The sequence below is a fragment of the Chiloscyllium plagiosum genome, chromosome 9, assembly GCF_004010195.1.
Source record: "Chiloscyllium plagiosum isolate BGI_BamShark_2017 chromosome 9, ASM401019v2, whole genome shotgun sequence".
Lineage (NCBI taxonomy): Eukaryota > Metazoa > Chordata > Chondrichthyes > Orectolobiformes > Hemiscylliidae > Chiloscyllium > Chiloscyllium plagiosum.
Window position 1 is genome coordinate 15,586,480 of NC_057718.1, and position 18,215 is coordinate 15,604,694.

The 18,215-nt window shown below is 37.7% G+C and overlaps 1 protein-coding gene across 3 annotated transcripts in view; it reads right to left on the bottom strand.

The window, feature by feature from the left end:
• Positions 1 to 827: 827 nt before the first annotated feature.
• ahctf1 (AT hook containing transcription factor 1) overlaps positions 828 to 18,215 on the bottom strand; it is a 100,204-nt gene continuing 82,816 nt past the window's right edge. For all 3 annotated transcript variants that reach the window (XM_043695441.1, XM_043695440.1, XM_043695439.1), the window contains exons 32-36: positions 14,328 to 14,503; positions 11,466 to 13,029; positions 2,908 to 3,029; positions 2,329 to 2,477; positions 828 to 2,149 (exon numbers count right to left, since the gene is read on the bottom strand). In XM_043695441.1, the coding sequence (XP_043551376.1) occupies positions 1,936 to 2,149; positions 2,329 to 2,477; positions 2,908 to 3,029; positions 11,466 to 13,029; positions 14,328 to 14,503 (2,225 nt within the window). In that variant the 3' untranslated portion in view covers positions 828 to 1,935. The remainder of the gene's footprint in view (positions 2,150 to 2,328; positions 2,478 to 2,907; positions 3,030 to 11,465; positions 13,030 to 14,327; positions 14,504 to 18,215) is intronic.

Consider the following 18,215-nt stretch of genomic DNA (forward strand, 5'->3'; position numbering starts at 1 on the left):
AGGCCTTGGAATTAAAAAAAAAATGAAAAATAGAAACAGCATGAAGAAGTGGGTTCAAGTTTAACTTTGAGTAGCTGTTGGGGTTTGGAAGCTGCTGTACATCTTTCCCTGTTACAGCAAAATGCTTGAATTCTCAGAGTTTGCTCTTTATGTTCTTTCCTCCTGAACTGCAAAATTGCATGTGAGAATCAATTTTACTGAATTTGCCTTTGCCAAGGATGTGTCTATGGGATACTATTATACTGGAATAGTTGCTGCTTGTAGTTAAATAATCTATTCTAGTTGCATAACTGCTTATTATAAGCAACAGATATTTGAAGTTATTGATGTGAAATTACAATTTGGAAAATTTGAGAGGGGTGATGACTCAGTGGCATTATCACCAGAGTACTGATCCAGAGACCCGAGTAACGTTCTGGGAACACATGTTAGAAACTCACCACGACAGATGGTGGAATGTGGAAGTCTGGAATTAAGATTCTCATGTTGATTATGAAACCGTTGTCAACTGTTTAGAGAGAAAAGAAAAAAATCTGGTTCACTAATGTCCTTTAGGGAAAGAAACTGCCATGCTAACCTGGTCTTGCCTACATATAACTCTAGATTCACAGCAAAGCAGTTGACACTTAACTGTCCTCAGGGCAATTAGAGTTGGGCAATAAATGTTGACCTGGCTAGTAATGCTCATATCCAATGAATGAATAAATAAACAAAAAGGGAACGAATAAGGGGGAAAAATTGAAACGGAAAAGATCAGTTAAGACAAATGCAAACTATTAAATAGGAGATCTATCTAATGACAATAAATAAAGAATAGAACAACTCCATTGTAAAGAAATTTCGGCAATCTTTTTATTTTTTTTAAAATCTGCCTGACTTACCAGTATTTGCTGAGCTCTCTCAGTTTTGTTGTATGATTTATAGCAGCACGCCAAGCATATCTTGATGAAAACCAAAAACATGATACAAGCATTGTGACAAAAGTAAATAACGCGATGCAGCATCACGTGACATAAAATTAGTATGTTACAAGGTTCAGTGTGATACCTGGGCTAGACTTCAAATGCATGTTTGGCTATCTTGTAAAGGAGCGTAAACAAAAATAGGAAAGAGGAAAAAATAATATCTTCAATAAAAAACATTTCCTACATTTTAAAAATAATTGCAGATAAAATTGTCAGCTTCTTCTCCCTTTCCAAATCATAGACATGCATTGTTGCCAATATTCATCCACTGGAAACTTTGTGCCTGCATTAAATGTGAGCAAAGATTTGAAATGACAACATCCATGGAATGAGAAAATGGCTTATTACACCAAAGCTATTTCCTGATGAAGAGTTACTGACTTCATGCTATTAGTAGAGATGTGGGATAAATGAACTATACATCAATTATAACTTATTCTCTTTTCATGAAAGCTGAGACATAAGATAGCTCAAGGTAGCCAAGCACCACTTTGAACTGTGCCTCAGATTACTGACAATCTTATCATGTCTCTAAAATGATTGTTAAAAACAAATTTTTTTAGAGATGCACAACTGCATATATGGTACCATTTACCCAATTGGCAAAATGTTCCATCACAAAAATGCAAAAACATATCAAACTGCCAAGTATACATTTTATTTATAACTTCCCTAAAATGTCAAAAATATTTACATTTAATCATTTTATATACGTTAATAAAATGTAAGATTCATTACAAAATTAAGATGAGAAACATTCGCCTAAAAACAAAAATAGCAGTTACATACTCCATACGGAGCTACAGTTCCCCTTACAGACCATTTGTTCATGAAATGTTAAAATAATTTATATAAATTATTTTCCGAAAATTGGATGAACTTCAGAAATTCGCTCAGTTCTGTATACTGTATAACTCTTATATATAAACTGCATCCAAGTATTAAATCGATAAAACAGTAAAACTTTTCACTATTTGTGTCGGTTTACTTTTCTGCGTGTGACAGGCTTTCGGAACACAGGGATCAGTTTTTTCCTCTTACAACGAAGTGTCATTTTGTGTTCTACAGGTTCAGCATCATCATTCCCTCCTCTTTTGCTGGACCGTGTCTCCAAAGGACTTGCTAAAGGAGAAAGAAATTCAAGTTCCACTTGTGGAGCCACCCCTGAAGCCTTCTTAGCTTTCCTGCCAAACAGAAACAATCATGGTGTTAAAACACACAAATTTCACATTAAGTCATTCATGTTTTCAACACATCAACAAAAATCAAGGTCAATCTTCTTCCTCAGTAATGCAGAATTGTAAATTAAAAGCATCATTTTATGCTACTTTGCAATGTTTATTTTTGAAGAATTAGATGTTACCTTGGAGTCCCTCTTACTCGGAGTCTTGTAGTTCTGCTTCTTGTATTCATCTTCTCTTCCTCCTCTTCCTCGTGTTTTTTACTTTTCTCCTCTTGCTGTGTTTTAGCCACCCTTACTTTGGGGACATTATCGTCCAAAACAGCCAACTCCTGACATTCACACAAATGAAAATTCACAACAAAATTATTACATTGCTTACCAAAATGCACAATTATTATTACACAGCCAATTACCTTCGGTATTATTAATACTAAACATGGTTAGGACATCAACCAAGACAGTTCATAAATAAAAGACAAATGTGGTTATTTAATATCTAAAGCTTAATTGTTGTACAGAGGTCAGAGCATAAACCAGGAATGAGGGAGAAAGTAAAAGCCATTCAACCCACAGTCATTTATTGACTGTGCAACCTCCCTCCAACCCCTAAAATGCTCATCTACAATTTAGGTTCAATTTAAATTTTACCCACTAGCCCCAAGAATTAAACTGAAATATTCTTATTTTTACATATCCTGTATAATAATAGTTTTCAGATAAACAATCTTTGTACTAGATCCTAAAAGATGATTTGTTTACCTGCTCTTTTACCATCTGAGAGACTGCTTTGCTGGTCCTCCTTCTGGATCTTGTTAGAGGAGTAGAAAAAGCAAATTCTGGTGGCGGCTGCACAGAAGACTCCTGTAACACTGTTTTCTGAACTATTAACAATAAAATTGGAAACAAAAACTGTTAATGAATGGTCAATTAAAAAATGACAAGTTCATTATATTCAGGAAGTGAAATTCCAAACATATTTAAACACAGTTTGTTAAAAGATTCAAAGTAATCAACAGATGCAAAAACTTCAATGTGCCATAGAAAAATCACGCACCCATTAGTAGTAAATTGAAGACGTCAGCAACCTACTCAAACACTGATTAAAGTTTTGTTTTTGCGACAGGTCTTGGATAAGTTTGGCTTGCTATTTTAAATACAAACCTGGAGGCAGGAGAAGGCCCCTTCAGCCTGCTCCATCAATCTAGATCATGACAGATCATTCACCTTAACACCATTTTCCCAATTTTCTGTCTCCATATTCCTTGACGTTATTAGTATCTAGCAATCTATTGTTCTCTGTCTCAAATATACTCACTGACAGACCTTTCACAACTCACTTGGTTAGTGAATTCCAAAGGTTCACTATCTTCTTCGTGAAGATATCCATTTAACCCCAAAAATGTTTTGCCCTTATTTTGAGATTGTGTTCGATACCCACCCAATAATCACAGTTAACATTCTTTCTGTTTTCACCCTGTCAAATCCTGTGTTACGTTCTTATTTGCATAATTGTGAAGTGAATCTAGATTCCGTTTTTCCCCAAGGCTCTAATATCATCTGTTGATGAATGTTGAAAATAAAATACACATTTTGCTGAAGCGTTTTGTGTACCCATCAGGACAATTCACAAGAAATGCCAAAATGTAAAGGGAAAATACTCTTACGATAAGAGAAGAAAGTATCGATTGGTTGCAAAGTGAATTGACTGGTAGAGGCATATCCCCCAAGCTGCTCACAAGGTACTGACCGATACCCAACTATACAATGCTTGCAAATCTGTTAACAGTGTCCAACATTATTAAATACTGTCCAATCATGGAACTATGCCTAATGAGAAGACTGACGCTGTCAACTAATTTAGGATTATCAATAAAGCTCAGTGTGGCACACTTGTGGACTAGAAACTATATTATACATACACATTGTGCCTGCTTCAAATCAATGAACAGGTGATAACCATTCTTTGGTTTATTTCTCAGAGCAATGCCTTGATTAGTGTTAACCTGTCCGTTCAAAATTTAAACACCAAAATAACTCCACTATGGAAGGATTGCCTTACGAGCATGTTAGGATTCAATTCACGGGAGTTTAGAAGAACGAGATGTTATCTCAGAAGTATATCTTAAGGGGCGTGACAGGGTAATCGCTGAAAGGATGTCCTGTAATGATTGCGTTTGGGACCAAGTGCAAAGTCTCAAGAGTTAAATGGCACTAATTTGAGACTACATTGAGGAGGAATTTCTTCTCAGAGGTTTGAGTGTCTTCAGAACTCACAGAGAGCTGGGGAGCAGAGTCCTTCTGTCTATTTAAGGTTGAGATCAATCATGATCGATAGAAAAATCAAGTTTTACAGGGAAAATGCAGGAAAGTAGACATGAAGAATGTTGAATCAGGCATGGTCTTATGAATAACAGAGCAGGCTTCAGATGCTGAATGGCCTACTCTTATTTCATATGGTCTTACACTGACCTTCTGATAATCTATTTCAAGATGGTGTGTAATTTGGAAGAGAACCAGAATAATCAAGTCTTTGGTCATCTGCCCCAGTATCACTGTGTTACAGTGTTTTAAGTTTTGCTTTATGACACTCCTGTGAAGTAAAGCAGGGCCTTATTATTATAAAAATGGTACATAAATACATGCTGTTGCTGTGTTCACTTGTGCCTACTGTGCTCATCTTTCTAGATGGTAGAAAGCTTCTGCCAAAGAACCCATAGCTAGTTGCAGCATGCGCCTTGTGGCCAATGTGTCTATAGTACAATTCACACTGCTGCATATGAATGTTTAAGGTGATAGATGAGGAGCTGAATCAATAGCTTGAAGTGTCAATACGTTAGTAACAAATATTGAAACACATGATACATGAAGTAACAGATAAAGAGAGTAGGAATAATCACAAAATATGGTCGAGGTATTTAATGAATGTTTTGCTTCTGACATTAACAAAAAGGAAGATAGTGACAATGGCCTAGTTGAAAGCAAATGACCATATAGTGATAGATAAAGAAGAGATGCTGAAAAGGTTGACAGCACTCCAGATACAGAAGTCACTAGGCCCAGATGGGAGGCATCCCAGATAGCTGAGAGAGGCAAGGGAGAAAATTGCAGAACAGTCAACAGAAATTTCCAGGCCTCTGAACACAGGATTAGTCCCCAGGGACTAGAGGATTGCAAATATGACACTGTTGTTTAATAAAGGGGCAAAGGATAACCCAGGGATGACAGACCTGTTAGACTGACATCAATAGTGAGAATATTGATGCAGACCATAATATGGGATAAGATAAATATATACTTTGAGAAAAATAAGCTAAGACCAACATGCCTCTCAGATTTAACTGAGATCTTTGACAAGGTGACACAGGCAGTGGCTGAGGACAGTGCTGTGGCCGTTGACAGATGTGGACTTTCAGAAAGAATCTGATAACAGTGCCATATGGCAGGTTGGTAAGCAAATTAGAAATTTAAAAATCACACAACACCAGGTTATAGTCCAACAGGTTTAATTGGAAACACACTAGCTTTCGGAGCGACGCTCCTTCATCAGGTGATAGTGGAGGGCTCGATCGTAACATAGAATATATAGCAAAAATTTGTATAGCAGGCAAGCAGGAAAGATCCCGAATATATTCTGTGTTACGATCGAGCCCTCCACAATCACCTGATGAAGGAGCGTCGCTCCGAAAGCTAGTGTGCTTCCAATTAAACCTGTTGGACTATAACCTGGTGTTGTGTGATTTTTAACTTTGTACACCCCAGTCCAACACCGGCATCTCCGAATCAAATTAGAAATATTTTGGAATGATGGATTCTAGGTAGAATGGATTAGAAATCGGTTAATAGATAGGAAACAGTGGAATATAATTAGAATCTGATGGGGAGCAGGTGGATGATAGATTGGCATTTCTCAGACTGAGACAAGTTGAAAGTGGTGTTCCTCAGGGATCAGCACTTGGTCCTTGGCTTTTTCTAGTTTACTTAAAAAATTTGCAGAAGGGTGTTTAGGACGAAATCTCCAAATTTGCAGCTGATATTAAGCTAGGGAGAATAGTGAATTATGAGAGCGATGCGGAGCAATTCCAGAGGGACATTGTCAAGTTGGCCAAATGTGCAGATGAATTTCATTGTAGAGAAAGGTAAGGTAAAAGCAGCAAAGAAAATATAGGCTCAAATGGTACAAATTTGAAGACAGCACAAGAGCAGCTAACGTCAGGGTTCAAGTGCACAATTCTCTAAAGGCAAGTTGAAATAGTTAAGGAAACTTATAGTATCCTTGGAACTTTAAAAGGAGGCAGAGAGCATAAAGGCAAGGAAGTGATATTACACATTTACAAATTGTTGGTCAAGCCACATTTGGAGTACTGCGTTCAGTTCTGGGCAACTTAACGAAGGATGTTAAAGCCCAGGAGAGAGCACAAGGAGATTTACTAGAATGATACCAGGAAAGAGGGAATTTAGATAGAAGGAAAAATTAGAGCAATTAGATGGATTCTCCTTGGAGCAGAGAAGATTAGAAGAGGTGGCCATATTGAGGTGTTCAAAATTATGGACAATTTTGACAGAGGAAAGAAGGATATTCTGCTTCCACTAGATGGTATGGCAGTAACTAGGGGTCAAAATTTCAAGACTGTCAGAGAGCTAGGTGTGAGGTGAAGAGGAGCTTCTTTACTTAGTGCTGCTAGGATTTGGAATACACTACTTGAGAATGTGAAGAAGGCAGATTCCATGGTTCTCAAAAGAGAGCTCAATATATATTTGAAATTAATGAAATGAGTGTGTGTTACGGAGAAAGGGCTGGAGAATGGGACTAGCGAGGTAGCTCTTTTGGGAGGTAGTACAGAATGGCCTCCTTATGTACTGTAAAATTCTAATGATTCTTAAATCTGTTGTTTAACACTGATCATGCATCAGTTGCTGGATACTCTATTTCAGAAAGAATGTACAGCTCTGAAATAATATAATCAACACTGTACAAGTATTCACTAAAATACTAGACAAATGGCTGCCATCGTTACAAAGAAAATATTGAAGTATTAACTTCCAACTGAATCATAGAAGACAAAGAAGGAACTGAATTTTCAAAAGCGAGGGCTTAAGTAGTGAAAGTTTGATGTCACTGATTTGAAAGTTAGTAGGAGAGCACAACATTTTGGAATATAATTAGATTCTGATGGGGAGCAGGTGGATCAAAATGGTCATTTGTACACTTGTCCTCATTACTGACATTAAGGTTACCTGCCAGTTCTTTAGGACAATGTCAGTTTCAAAGAGAAAGTAAATACAGTCAATACCTCTGCTATTGTTTCACAATGAATCCCCTTTGATCTGCTGTCAATTGTTAAGTCTGATTAAATTAAAAATTAGTTTTTTCAATTCTTAAATGTACAGCCATTATTTCTTCCATATAGTCCACTCATGGTACACCATTAACTTTTATCAACATAGGCAAAATACTTGTAAAACAACCCTGTGTTCCTTAATGTCCATGAAAGAGTGCTTTGCTTATTCACTATTAAATACTTTCTTTAAACTTCAATTTGCAACCTGTCCTGTAACAAACAATGAACACCTACCAGCATAGTCTTCACTGACTTTCACAGGCCACTGGACCCAGCATTTTAAATTAAAAATTTCAAACCTACAACACCCCTAACCTCCTATTCCACCCCAAACTTCATAAGATAACTGCTCTCCTCTATTTCTGGCTTTGTGTATTCCCAGTTTTAATTACTCCAACATTAGAAGCCATGCCATCAGTTTGAAGGCTCTAAATTCTCTCTCTAAATCTCTGTAATTCAGATTTAAGTGCGACCCTGAAACCTGCTGTCTTGACCAAACTATCCTGAAATTCCACCTTGTCTTGGTTTATTTGTTAATACTATGAATAACCTTCAGGATGTTAAGGGTGTTTAAGAACCCATGTCATTGTAAAGAGCAGTCGACACAGATCTTGTTTGCATGAGTACCTAATTAAAATCGGAGTACCAATTTGAAAATCTCAGTCAGTATCAACAGGATTGTTGGTGACACCAATGATACATAGTGAATCATAGTGTCACAGATGTACAGCACGGAAACAGACCCTTTGATCCAACTCGTCCATGCAGACCAGATATCCTAAATAAATCTAGTTCTATTTGCCATCATTTGGTCCATATCCCTCTGAACCCTTACTATTCATATACCCATCCAGATGCCTTTTCAATGTTGTCACTGTACCAGCCTCTACCACTTCCTCTGGTAACTCATTCTGTACAAACACCACTGTCTGTATGAAAAAGTTGCCCCTCCGGTTCCTTTTTATAACTTTCCCCTTCTCACTTTAAAAATGTACGCCCTTCCCCATCTAAGGGGAAAGGCCTCGTCTAAATTACACAATCATGCTCCTCATGATTTTATGAGCCTTTTTAAGGTCACCTTTCACCTCCGACACTCCAGGGAAAATAGTCTATTCAGCCTCTCCCTATAGCTCAAATCTCCAGCCCTGGCAACATCCTTGTAAATCTTTTCTGAACCCTTTCAAGTTTCACAACATCTTTCCTATAGGAGGGAAATCAGAACTGCATGCAACTCTCCAAAAGTAATCTAACCAATGTCCCATTCTGTACTGCTGTAACATGACCTGCCAACTCCCATACTCAATGCACTGACCACTAAAGGCAAGCATACCATATGCCTTCTTCACTATCTTATCTACCTGCAACTCCACTTTCAAGGAACAATGAACCCGCACTCTAAGGTCTCTTTGTTCAGCAACATTTCCCAGGACCTTACTATTAAGTGCATTGGTCATGCCCTGATTTGCCTTTCCAATATGCAGCACCTCGCATATATCTTAATTAAACTCTATCTGCCACTCCTCGGCCTATCTGATTAAGATCCTGTTGTACTCTGAGGTAATCTTCTTCGCTGTTCACATCTCCAAATCATTTATATAAATGATGAAAATCAGTGGACCCAGCAGCGATCCTTGTGGCACACCACTGGTCACAGGTCTTCATTCTGAAAAGCAACCCTCCACTACCTGTCTTCACACCAGTTGTGTATCCAAATGGCTAGTTCTCCCTGTATTCTATGTGACCTCATCTTGCTAATCAGTCTACTATGAGGAACTTATCGATTGACTTATTGAAGTGATATCCTAAAGATGATACCAAGGCACACTTTTGGGACTAAATGATTTTATTCCATTTTGAACATGTGCTACACTTGACACAATGGTTCATGATGAGAGTGATGGCTATTACAAGCCTTACCTTACGTATGCACACAAAGAATACTCCTATAAACACACAGACAAGTGGAATACAAAACCCAGAAATCCAATGCTACAAACAAGAGTCAGCTAGGCACTTTGAAATATAAATGTCATTGTAATTAAGATACTCCACTATGATTTCACACCATTTGCTTCAATTGGTATAGAAATTCTTAAAACTAACAATTGTACAATATGAACACAGAGGCAAACACTGTAATTACATGTGACATTCATAGTGGTCATTGGAAAGGATCAATGGCTGGAATTAACTAAATCAAAGTATAATTCAACTGACTCAAAAAATGTATCCAGGAAATTAGTGATGAATGACAAGAATAATTCCAGTTCTTTGGAACTTAAAGTTATACAAGAAAAACTGAAGTGATTAAAACCAAATTCTGCTGAGGGAAAAAAAAATAGCCTGATGCAGATATTCAAAAGTAATGCAAGATTCAGATGATAAATGATCAAGCCATTTATGTGGGCCACGGACCTAGTACCAGAAGAATCAACCTTTGTCTTCAGCAATCGGCCTGTAGGAGATGCAGCTGTCCATGACAGTATTGGTAGGAGTGTTCACCACATGGTCCTGCCTTCAGCAGAGGAAAACATTCATTATATTGTGGCATGACCACTGTACTGAATCGATAAATTTTGATAAGAACTAGACAGGGAATTCCAGGAGACATTATGGGTGATCAAATGCTGCAGAATTTTGTTCAACCACAATCTAACTTCACAAACTGGCATATATCCTACTCTAACATTACCACCTAGTTAGGGATGAACCCTGGCTCAAAGAAGACAGTGTGTTAGGGGCAGCAGGCACATCTAAAAATAGGCAAATCTACTTGAATGCCAAGCAGAGTAAGCAGCATAAAATGTAAAAAGTACTCCAGATTATTTTCTGTTGCATCAAAAAGTTACAAAAGTGAAATTCTGCATCAAGTTGACAGTGTACACTTTATTTTTGTTAATGCTCAATCATTTCATGGACTGACAACTTTACTGGACAGTACAGCTTTTAGTGCTTATCCCTAACTGCCCTGAAGCTGGTGGTGTTGAGCTGCCGCCCTGAACTGCTGCAGTCCTTGGGGGAAATGAACACAGTGATCACAGGGAGTTCCAGAGTTTTGAGGCAGTAAAGCTTGCAGGTGGTGGTGTCCCTTTCACTGCTGCCCTAATCTTTCCAAAGTGCAGAGATATATGCGAAAGCAGTTTTACTGTGCTATGTTCACAGAGATAGTCTCAGGTCTGATACTAGTGATCCACTCTTAGATGACGGTATCATTGGATTCTACAGTACTGTGACCAAAAACACCTGTGCTAAAATTCCACAAATTTTGTTCTCAGCAGCAGGAGTGTGAAGTAGAAATCAGTAATGGGAAGTAGGGATGAATAGGTAGCAGATCTCATTAGTTTTAACCAGGTTAACAGGTGCTCACTCATGTGGAAGAACAAATGGAAGTGCAGTGAATAATAAGAAAGTTTTATTTTCCAGTTTTGCTTATCATCTGTGCTCTTGCACAAAGTACAGCCACTTGTGTATTTTATTCAAGTAAGCATGGTCACAGATAAGAAAACTATTACCAAGTTTATAGTAAATGCCTTCAAAAGGGTTAAAAATTGGTATAAAAAGAGAAAACATAATTATTGCAAATTCACTTTTCAAAAAACTCAGCAGTGATGCATTTAGCAGTTACTCAAACACTACATATTGAAATAGTAAGAATTATTGTTTTACTTCCAGCAGTTCTTTCCACCACCCTCATCCAGCTGGGTTTAGCTATTTGTTTTTGAAATGGAGAATGCTTTATAGCAGAAATAAAAGGCATAACAAATGTTACACTTTAACGTTTCAGGCAAACAATAAAACATTCTAGATTTGTGAAAGTAGTGTAAAGTAGAATTATAGCTTTCATTTCAATTTTGGGCTATACTGTCTACTTAGTCAACTAAAACAAAATAGCCTGATCCAAATAGCTTAGCGCACACATTAAGAAAACGTTTAAAAGACATGTGAACAAACATGGTTAAAAGCCTTAGCCAAAATTACCTTTAGACTTTTTTGATGATCTTGTAAGAGGAGGAGAGAAAGTGTAAGAATCTTCTTCTGCTAAAATTATTGTCCGTGAATCCGAGCTTTTACCAGGTCTCCTTCTAGTTGGTTTGTGGGTAAAAGTTACTGTAAGCTGCTCCTCTTGCCTGTCATCCCCAATATCATCTTTAACAACAAACTTTGTTTCTTTGCTTGTAACAGTCTCCCTCCTCTTTGTCTGTGAATTAGCAGGCAGGGTTATCTCAACATTTGAAGTCAGTTCAGCAATGTTTTCTAGTGCCATAAAATGGGCATCTTTGGCCCTACTTCTTGTAAGTCTGCTGGGTGTTGGTGGCACAGGCACTTGTTCATTAATCTCCAATGTTGAAAGTGGGTCATTTTGTACGGCATGAACTTCAGAAAGTTTCCTACTTTTCTTTCTCATTGAAGGACGAGTAGTAGGAGCATCAGTTTGCTGACTTAGCGGTGTTTTTAAAGGGTCATGCAAGATGGGTTCTGCATCGGCTTTAACAGCAACACTACTTCTTGTGGATCTCAAAACTGGCACAGTTTCAGTGAGATGTGAGCGCGGTGTTTTGGTGACAAGCAGACTACTTTCTATGACATTTCTTTTATGACTGTTAGTTTCCCTGGATGATCTTGAGGTAGGATGGACAGTGTCAGACTTTTGATCAGTTGGCACATCCTTTGGATCAGCAAAGTTACTTTTCAGGATCTCAACTACACCAGTGGTAGTTTTCCTTGTACTCCTCCTTGGTGTTGCAGTTATTTCAACTTTGGGTTTAACTTCCTGTATTTCCACGAACACCAGCTCCTCACTATCTGCAACACTGCCTTCGGTCATCTTATTACCTTTTCCTTTCAAGGAATTTTTAGGTGTTGCCATTTGCTTAGTCTGGATAACTTTGCCAGTCTCATCTGCTTGTGTTTTCTTTATTGTCTTGCTTTTACACGACTCACTCCTCTCAGTTATTACTGGCGCATCTACCTGAACAGGCAAAATCAGTTCAGACAATTCTACCTTTGACTGATCCACTTTAAGAACTTCTATGGAATTCTCTGGTTTGGCCACTTTAATTGGTTCAGTCACATAGGGCAATGCTTCAGCCAAGTTACGTTGATCTTCCAATGGTTCTTGAAGAACCAAAGAGTTGTGTTTTATATATGACTGTTCTTCACTTTCAAATACATTAACTTCTGGAGCATCTTTATTGCGTTCACCAAGTTTAGTTTCTGTGGATTCAAATGCAATTGCCTTTTCATTCTCAACTGAAGGAGGCTGTTGATTTTCCTTAGTGGATGTCAACAGTTCAACAGGGTCATCCCCATTATTATTTTCCAACATTAAGGTTAAATTTTCTGGATTATCATAGTGGTCTTCAAGCTCAACAATGTCATGCTCAGCATGACTCTCAGTTTTTACAGTGCTATAGGACTGCTCTGCAAGCTCGGAGTTATACCCTTCGATAATTACAGCTGATTCATGCTGTACTGGCTCTGTAGAATTTTCAGTCCAAGGTTCCTTGCTTGAGGGCAGCACTTCAAATTCACCATCAACATCCTGCAATCAGAAGACAGGAGGTTTGAATCAGAAAACATTTCACATATCCTCTATTTAAGCACATATATTCAAACACCTGTCATGTATAACAGAACAAATACAAAAAAAATTCACAACACAGTTTGTTTAACATTCATATAAATGAATTACAATTTAAAATAAGAGAACGGCCAAAGGTAAGCATTGAATTTAACTATCATTTGCTTCCTTCTCAGTGAAAAAATATTTTCTTTAAAAAGGTGTGTGTCACATCCTAAAAAGGAGGTACCACATGAGAGTTTTGTTTTCCTCAATTTTACATGTATTGATTCCCAAAGTCCCATCACAAAAAGTTTCATTTTAATATTACATTGACATTATTTTGAATCCAGTGGAGAAATATTGAGAAAGTAGGAAAATAGATCAGACAAGTGCCTGTAAACCTCAAGCGATGCAGTAAAATGTAAAATATGACATATATCACTTGGTTTGAGCAGTCAGTAAACCGTTGTTTCAAGCATACTTTTGAGGTGAAGTCACTGGGAGTTTGTTGCTATTCATCTGGATGAAAGCACAATCAGAAGGTTGCAGTGATTCACACCAAATGCCCATCAATATCATTTAATGATAAGATGACATTTAAATGGAATGAGGCTTTGCTAGTGTTGCAAGTATCCAGAAAACAGTAAAATTAATCACTGGCCAACATCAAGAGAAATTCAAGGGTAGAACTAATATCTGTCCACTAACTAATAAGTACAGACAAATGCCTACAGCTAGGAAGGGAGTCATGCACAGTTATTGATATTGTAGCATCTCCAGCTTCTAATTTGAATGCGACTTGGCATAAAAAAAACTCAAATTCAAACTGAAGCAATGCCAAAACAAGAGAGATTAGTCGATTTGGAGGAGACAACGCAAGTGGCTCCTGGGTAAAGTGCACAATATAAAATAAATAACTGAAACACCTTCTAATTTGAATCAATTCAGAGTCTAGGTTATGTCAGATATTGCAATCACATTTTCCACTGAAATCACACAATTATGTCAACACTCAAAACATTTGACATACTGAAACAATAAAGGATTAGAGACGCAAAACTGTGACAATTCACGCCTTAATATGAAGGGTAAGATACATTTACAGTCACCAACAATTCCTACTGTTTCTTTATTTGGAGACAACTTTCTCCTTCATAAGGCAAACTAACGAATGACAACAATAATAATAAAAATAATAATAATAATAATAATAATAACAACAAATGCCATAATGTTAAAACAAAATACAGAAAAATAGTCTGACTATAAATATTCACCTGAAAATGCTGAGTGCTTACAGGAAGCAAAATTGCAAGTGGTTCATTCAGTGTACACACACCATTATCTTGCATTATTTCAACATCATTTTCCTCATTTATTGGCAATGCTGACTCATTTTCTTCTGGTTTTGACTGTGTATTGGGAATGCCTTCATCAACTACAACCACCACAGCTGGAAAAGAAACAAAATACATTCCCACATTTAAATACAAAGTAAACAAAACTAAATATCCAATAATTACCATAGCTTTTAAAACGGCTGAGACATTAATAACTGTTAAGATGACCTGTACATTTGAATATCATAAGATGCACTAGTTTGAACAGTCCTCTTTTCATTGTATTGTACATAAATCTCTGCACCCCACTCCATAAAGAACCTTCATCACTGCTGTGACAATTCCTCTAGCTCTTAAAACAGCAATATAGAAAACATTTATTTTCTCCATCTTTAAATTTCTAAATTAAGAATGCTATACTAAATATAGATATTTTTGTGTTACCTTTATTGCTTGCAAGATACAATAGCTAAATTGAGAAAATGCAGACTCCAAATGGACTGTAACCACAGTGCTTGGTGATTAAATTCCAGATATTCAATTTATTCATAGTGGGGAAGCGTTTCAAATGAAATTAGGAACTGTATGGAAAATCATGTTAAAATATTCTACATTTAGTTGACCTCAAAAGGAACAGGAGGAGTTAAGTCACTGCAATTCTGTTCTGTAATTCAATTAGACCACAGCTGATTGGTGTCTTAATTCCATAGATCCTTACTGGTTTTGAAATGCTCAATACCCTTGCCTAATAAAAACCTATCAATTTCAGCTTTGACATTTCAAGTGGTTGGTGTCAACAATGTTTGGGAATAGAGAGCCCCCGATTTCCACTGCCTTTGTGTTAAGATCTGGCATCGCTGTTGAACAGCTTTATTCTAATTTTAAGGCTCTGACCTCTTCAGGCAAACGAGATTCTTTATTATTTCAACTATATGGATCATCTTAAACCTCTCAATTGGATCATATCCATATATCAATTATATTGAAGGGAATCTTACCAGAGATGCTTTAATATTTTAACCATTTTAGCCCAGTATAACAATGGCAAATCTATACTGTAGAGCCCTGTAATCCCCAACCACAGATTAACATATCCCACCTGTGATGCAGTGTCCAGAATGGAAGGAGATAGATATTCTTGGAGTCCAGCCATACTCCTGAACAGCAGTAACATAACCTCTACCTATTTGTTGCAATGTATGTTAATATTGTAACTTCACATGCTCATCATAGTATGTAAATATCGTAGGAATGAAAGCCTCAAAATATATGCAGGCACCAGAGATCAAGAACAGGTTTGATTTTTGATCAGTTGCAGCTAACAAACAGAAATTTTATCACATTTAAGGACCTCCAAATAAAGACACTGAATAAGTCACACAGTAGGAGTTTTTGTTTGAATAACTTGGGAGTGCATACTTTCCTCTTTCAAGGTCACATTCTACTTATCCAAATTCAGTTTCATAATGTGAATTAACTGACTATAATTCTGCCACACACACCAGTGTAAAGCATTGACAAGTTTCTCCATAGCCTTCCAAATTCATCACTTTCAAATATATATCCAGCTCTCTTTGGACACCTCCTATGGAATCCGTCTGCTCCATCTCCAAATCTTTTATACAGAATCAGAAAAAGCAAGGATCGCAACACCAATCCCTGATATACACCACTTTCAACTTGTCTCTGGTCTGTAAAACACCCGCCCACTAAATCTTTTAGCCAACTTTTAATTGTTACTGCCTAGGACCCATCAATCCCAAATATTTCTAATTTGTTAACCAATCTGCCATGTGGTAACATATCAAATTCTTTATGAAAATCCAAACATACAACATCCACAGCACCACCCTCAACCACTACCTGTGTACCTTGTCAAAGAACTTAAAGTTGAGAGACATGACCTGCCCTGCCCTTGATAAAACCACATTGTCAAGAATAAATTTATTCTAGACCAAGTGTATGTTTATTTTATCCTGTATCATGGTCTCCAACAGCTCTCCCCACTATTGATGTCAAGCTAACAGGTCTGTAGTTTCCTGGGTTATCCTTTGCCCACTCATTAATAAACAGTGTCACATGTGCAATCCTCCAATTCCCCCATGAAAGCATTTGAAATTTGTCAACACCTCCGCAATTTGCTCCCATAACTCTCTCAGCAATCTAGGATGCATCCCATTTAGGCCTGGTGACTTTTTTTTTTAACCTGGACTGCTGCGAGCCTTTTTAATACCTCTTCTTTATCTCTCACACGCTCAACAACCATATTTTCAAATGGGCCATTGTCACCATTTCCTAATTTGGTCAAGTTAGAAGTAAAGTACTCATTTAGTATCTCGGCCATATTCTTCGCTTCAGTAAGCGGCTTACCCTGCTCATTCCCTATGGACCACACTCTATTCTTCACTAATTTATTGTTTACTCTATTAATATATTTCAAGAACATTTTACCATTTGTTGTTGGACATCCTGCTATCCTTTTCTCATGCTTAACCTTCCTTACTTCAACCTTAACCTCTCTCCTGCATTTGCGATACTATTCCTGATTCATATCTCAATTCCTATCACAATATGAATTACACACCTTTTTCTTCCTTACCTTCCCATCCATATCCTTAGTTATCTAGGGTACTTTGGATAGTGATAAAACATCAGAAGTTTCTTGATGTTTGTCCACCCACTACCCCTTAGGGTAAGGCATTGATATGCATTTATTATAACTGAACAACCAAGCAGGTTGCAATAGCACTGAACTACAGGGTGGGCAGAAATGAGAAACATTGGGCAGAAATGAGAGTGCGAAGTTAAAACAGACCTCTAAATAAGTTGTGTGCAAGCTTTCCTGATACTCTCTGCTGATGCCTCCTGCAGTATGTCTACCTGTTGTCTGATACCCATTACTCCAGGTCAGGTAGAAATCCCTGAACTCTCGAAGTGCCAAATAAAATGCTTGGACAACATTTAGCACATCTATGGTATACTGAAAGCACAGCAGTTTTTATGGCTTGTCAATGTGACCTTGGTTTCTAGCTATGAATGAACTTTCATCAGACTATCATAGGAATGATAAGCTTCTACTTGCAGTCACTGACATAGCATGACGAAACCTTTTATTTCACAATCACACTTGTTCAAATTTACTTTTAGAACTGACATTTACTTGTACAAGAAATCTATATCTAAAATACAATGCAGACTCTTCAACTCTCTATGGTGGTGAGCTGGGAGGTAGGAATGGTTTTGAGTAAAGCACACATGAACATCAGGCCTTTCCACTCTAGCAGAATTAAGTGGGAAGGTCCATTGTAAAACCTCCTGTAAGAGTAAACGGTTTTATTCTATCACCGCTGGGATGAACCCTGTGACAGGAAGGCTCATTGCCATGCAACATGCATGGCTGCTAAACTGTGTGGCCAGTGTATTACCTCCATCAGTTGGTGGGGAAGCATTTAAAAGGAAAGTAGTGCCTTGTCAAGGGGAGTCCTTGCTGCCAACGCCCACACCACCCCCCCACCCACTCTATGAACATCTCTCCCTTGTTCATGACTTAGGCCACTGGGTTATCCTGGGACTCTGGTGTCTGTCCATTGACAGATGCCACAGTTTGAGCTGAAAATGTGTTGCTGGAAAAGCGCAGCAGGTCAGGCAGCATCCAGGGAACAGGAGAATCGACGTTTCGGGCATAAGCCCTTCTTCAGGAATCGGGCTTATGCCCGAAACGTCGATTCTCCTGTTCCCTGGATGCTGCCTGACCTGCTGCGCTTTTCCAGCAACAAATTTTCAGCTCTGATCTCCAGCATCTGCAGACCTCACTTTCTCCTCAAA